Raw genomic sequence first — 5,234 nt, forward strand, 5'->3', positions numbered from 1 at the left:
TACCCCAGCTAAAGGAAGACTTAGGAAATTCTCTTGTTTAATTGGCAACAGTGCTTAGTGAAAATATTTAAACAACATGCATTAGAACTATTTCAGTCCCTCGCACTATTCCTCTGAGGAAGTTTTGGGCTCATTACAACCACAACTAGTTTTAAGAGGGCAGCTGACCCTTGGATAATCCCTCATTTTTGCTTCTTACTTGTGTTGCCTTCCCTGCAGATTTGCCCTCTGCTTTATGTTTTCCACGAAACATCAATGACAGCTGCAGCACGCAGAACTCTGGGGTTTTATGTATACAAAACACATTTTAGAGGCATTTAGTACTGCACGTGTTTTATTGAAGAATGTATGAATAAAACAGCCTGGCTAATTAAGCTGCTCTGGAAATAGTAATCAATCGATGTTTTAGGTGTCAAAGCAGAATAGGATTATAAAATGTGCTTCAGAAGAACCCTTAAATTGATGTTTTTTAAAATATATACTTTTAAACCAAGCTCTGAAGCACTTTGGGAGCTATTTTTTAAATGCCTTCCGAGTACCACCATACCTATTTTGTAATAGGAAGGGATAACAGATTTCAAGCACTGTTTATAGAAAGGGATTTAAGAACAAATGCACTGTACAAAACACCAAAGCATTCACTGTCAGCCAAACACTGCAGGAGAACGTTATCCAACACAATATTGACACATGCTTACTGTTACATCCTAATTAAATGTACATGTAAGCAAGCGGGAAAGAAATATTTTAAAGGAGCCATCACCAAGTCTCTAATAAAACTCTATTACAAAGACATTCTATGATACAAAAATAATTATTATCTTTAGAATAAGAAGTGTGGTACAACAGTTACACTTGCTCACTATACAAACACTCAGTCTGGTGGTGACAGACTGTGATTCAAGTCATTGCCTAACCTTACATAGTTCCATAAATGCATGTTTATTACATTAACACACTATAAATAATAGGTTTCTACTGCAATTACTTGAAAGCATGTTACCAAAACCAGGACACTGCCCAAGAAATGGCTTGGTTGTACACATTTTATCCATAATATTACAGGAGCAAGGATGATGCTCCTCTCCTCTTGGTACTGTATAGATGAGTGTAAGCTGATAATCTCCAAAATACACGACACACAGCACAACTATTGTACACTCTACCTTGTTACATGGACTATTATATGAATGCTAAGTATGAACAGTTTGCATAGTTGCACAGTAATAATTAACCACACTGGGATTTTTACACTATCCTTAAAATATGTGCAGCTAACATTCAGGCCAACAATTTAAGAATCCACACACTTAAGTTCAGATGTTGTTATTCAGGTATTGCTCATACATTTAAATTACAGCAGCACAAACAGGCTATCGCTAACTTAACATCAGTTGTCAGATACATCCATTTATCAAAATGTTAATTGTACTTAATATTCTTTATTACTTCTGAGTGCGAGTGTATAAAAGCACATTTAAAAAATAGCTGGTATTGAATAAAGCCCATTTAAAGCAATAGAAAATTAGCCTGAACCAACCTGTGCTACTTGCTCTGACAGTGTCTGAAGTTACAAGAGAGAGAAAAATGCATTTGAATGATACTGCTGCCCAGAACAGATTACATTTTTTTCTGATACCTTGAGGACTGTTTCATACTTATGAGCTCTTACCAAAAGGTGTATATCTACCTATGAGGAAACCTGTCACTTTTGAAAACGAAGGAAATTAGCTGCTAACTCGTAATATTTTAGAGATGCTTGAGAGCTTCCAGTAACAGTGACCATGAGAAAAGCTCCACCACTGTACTGAAAGGTACCGACTTACGTTACACTTTCACACTCGGTGTACATTTTTTATCAAGAACCTATGAATGTATTAGAAAAAGTGCATTAATTATCAGCTGCGTTTGAAAGGTTCTTGTTAACCTTTTGATAAGCCACCAGAATTACTTATTAGATGATGCATTTTTCAAGTTTTCCTTTGCATGCTTCGTATATTTACATGACAATGCATTCCCAAGCAAGTAATAAGCACGAGAAATAATACAATTTTTGAATGTACCTGCTAGAAGTTTTAAGATAAACGTAAGTTCCATCAAGTAACTCAATGTAATCACTAAAGGACTGCATTGAGAGTTTGAAATGAAACAGTAAGCACTTAATTTACTGAGTGCTGCATTGATTTACAAGTCTGAAGCTCACCGACTACACGACTGAGCTGCATCCAATTTCAATCAGAATCTACAAGTATGTCTTTTATAAAAGAAAAAACCAATTCCATTCAGGTACAATTTCCTTCTGTTTACCAACTCCACATTTTAATCTGAATGTTGTTCAATATGGTAGAGAAGAACTAATGTGAATTCAGCTCGTACCTTCCCAGCTAGACAGACCCTCGCATCCGTCCTGACGTTTTGCACTTGCCTCAAGAGAGCAAAGCAGGGCTTTTGTGCCAAGTGGAACCACTCTCATTGTAATCAGTGTAATTCTTCAAGCGTACATCACAAAACCATCATCAACATTTATGTCTCGAAGCTACACACATACAAAATTTTATTCAGAGTACTACTGAAGGGCTATCACTCCAGAGCCCATAAAGTTATTCTTAGATGTCCATACATTTCTCATTAAACAGGAAACTTCCACACAAGTTCTTGCAAGACTGTTTATTGAATTCAACAGTTCAAATGGAGTTTAGCTGCAGTTTATATAGAAAAAAAAACCAAAAAACAACAACCCACTTTCAGGCAAACTGCAATCAAAAATTACAGTATAAAATAGTGAGTCACTGAGACTGTAAGTGTCCTAACAGGTTAAACTATGAAGAATTTGTGCATGCTCACTGTTTGTTCTCCTTCTTTGTAACAGAGGACTTGATAAAAAGGAGTTTCTTTGTATTCCTAAATCCCAAGTTCAGTCTATGAAATGGAAACATTGTCATCACAATTCACATACAGGAGATTTAAAACTGGCACAGAGGATCTAATGTTTTTCCCAAAAAGTTGAGGCAGATTTTGTTGAATGATAATTGTGTGTGTGTGTGTATATATGTATCTGTTATAAACTCTGGTGGCTTTGTAGCACAGTATCCTTTTCTCTTTTGAGATCCTGAAAAAATTTCCCCCCACGAGAACTTGTAAGGAAGAGGAGAAGTAGCAGCTTGTTTCTTGCATACAGTGCAACACCATGCGCAGCTGCCCGGTGTCTCAGAACAAAGGGAGGATGGCAATGAGCAACGCAAAGAGGCATATCCCCTTCATGCTGCGAGCACGTCCGAGATTTCTCTGGGGAGAGGGAAGCGAGCACGAGGGCGAAGCATCAGTCTATATGTCATGCATAGCTATGGTGCACGGCCACTGCCGCGGCGCTGTCAGACGTCCGAGTTGGAGCTGAGGTTTGTTAACCTGGGGTCGGCGTTGATCTCATACCTGTAGTGATATCCCTCCATGTGATCCCTGCAGGCATCTCTGATGTTGTGCATCCACTTTTTGATTCCTTTTCGGTTCAAGTACAAAACAAGGAGGAAAATTGCCCCGATGAGAGCCAAGACTATCCCTAAGAAGACGTAGGAAGTCTGTAGCTGGGAGGGCACGTCCACAGGTGTGGAGCAGTTGAGCTCTGACGTGTTGAGCTTCAGCAGGGCTCTGCCCGCCATCTTCTCGGGGAAGGCGCAGCTCAGGGCCTCCTTGCCCTCCACCTGGTCGCTCTCCTTCAGCCAGGCCACCATGTCCTCGATGGCACAGTCGCACACCCAGGTGTTACGGCTGAGGCTGATGCGCCGCAGGGCGGGCAGCCCCCGCCACTGGGCCAGGGTGCCGTTCCGCAGCACGCCCAGCGAGTTGTCGCTGAGGTTGAGGCTCTGCAGACGAACCAGCCCTTGGAAGGAGACGTTCCGCAGCCCCACCAGCGAGTTGTTACTGAGGTCTAGGTGCCGCAGGGCGGGCAGCGCGCCCAGCATGCCGGCGGGCAGCAGCAGCAGCCCGTTGTCGGCCAGCTCCAGGCGGGTGAGGTTGCGTAGTGCCCCCGCCTGCAGGAGGGCGGCCAGGCCAAGGAGCGCGCCCTGCTCCCGCAGTGCCCCGCGCAGAGCCAGCTCCTCCAGCGGGGCGGCCCGCCCGAAGGCCAGCGGGCTGAGCTCCGACAGCGGGTTGCCGCCGAGGTCCAGCTGCCGCAGGGCGGGCAGGGCGGCCAGGGCGCCGGCCTCCACGGCCCGCAGGTGGTTGCCGCTGAGGTTGAGGCTTCCCAGCTCGGCCAGGCGAGGGGCGGACAGCGCTCCGGCGGGCAGGCGGCCCAGGCGGTTGCCGGTGATGAAGAGGTTGCGCACGTAGGGCGGCAGGTCGGGCGGCACCTCCGTCAGGTTCTTGTTCACGCACTTCACCGTCTTGGCCGCCTCCGAACACTCGCAGGGGGCCGGGCAGGCGGCGGGCGGCTGCGCCGAGCCGCAGCCCAGCAGGGCGTGCAACAGCAGCCCCAGGCACAGCGCGCCGCGCCGCTCGGCCTCGCGCCCCGGCATCGCGCCCGCCCCGCGGGCAGGCGGCGGCTCGGCCCGGGACCAAACTTTCCCCGCTTCCCGCAGGGAGAGCCGCGGAGCGGGGGCAAAGCGAGACGGCAGCGCGACTCCGCGCCTCGCCCCCCGCCCCGCCACACGTGGCCCCGCCGACAAGAGTTTCCTTCCCGGTCGCGGAGCGCGGAGCACAAAGAGGAGCGAGAGGCTCGAGCCGCCCGCCGCCTCCCCTCCCGGGCCGCCCGCTCTGCTCCGCTTGGTGCCGCCCGCGGAGCCGTCCCGCGGCCCCGTCCCGCAGCTCCGCCGCTCACCTCCTGCCGCCGCTCCCGCCCCGCGCCCGGAGCCAACTCCGCGCCGCCGCCGCGAACTCCGCGCCCACCTCCCCGCGCCTGGCCCTGCCTCCGCTGCCAGGAGAAACCAACCGCCGCCACGCCCGGGGGGAGCCGAGCCCGCTCCCGGCCGTCCCGCAGCCGCCCGCGTCCCGCCCGCCGTGCCCGCGCCCCGCTCCGCGCCGCCTCTGCGGGACGGCCGTGCCCGGGAGCCCGGCGGGAGGGCGGAGCAGCCCGGCGCTGCGCAGCTCCGATCCCCCCGGGTGCGTTGGTGCGGCCGGAGCTTTACCTTGGGCTGCTCCGTGCGGGGCTGCCTCGGCTCTGTCGTCGACGGGGCGGCTCGGCTCGGCTCCCGTCCGCCCTCCGAGGGGAGATCCGACGGCAAAGCTCCCCGGCAGAGCCT

At 49.8% G+C, this 5,234-nt stretch overlaps 1 protein-coding gene across 1 annotated transcript; it reads right to left on the minus strand.

Annotated features, from left to right (window-relative positions):
• Window positions 1–316: 316 nt before the first annotated feature.
• Window positions 317–4,951, minus strand: TPBG (trophoblast glycoprotein). The gene has a single exon (XM_015859015.2). The coding sequence runs from the start codon at window positions 4,509–4,511 to the stop codon at window positions 3,372–3,374; it is 1,140 nt and encodes a 379-aa protein (XP_015714501.1). The 5' UTR covers window positions 4,512–4,951; the 3' UTR covers window positions 317–3,371.
• Between the last annotated feature and the right edge of the window lie 283 nt (window positions 4,952–5,234).

The sequence above is a fragment of the Coturnix japonica genome, chromosome 3, assembly GCF_001577835.2.
Source record: "Coturnix japonica isolate 7356 chromosome 3, Coturnix japonica 2.1, whole genome shotgun sequence".
In the NCBI taxonomy this organism is placed as follows: domain Eukaryota; kingdom Metazoa; phylum Chordata; class Aves; order Galliformes; family Phasianidae; genus Coturnix; species Coturnix japonica.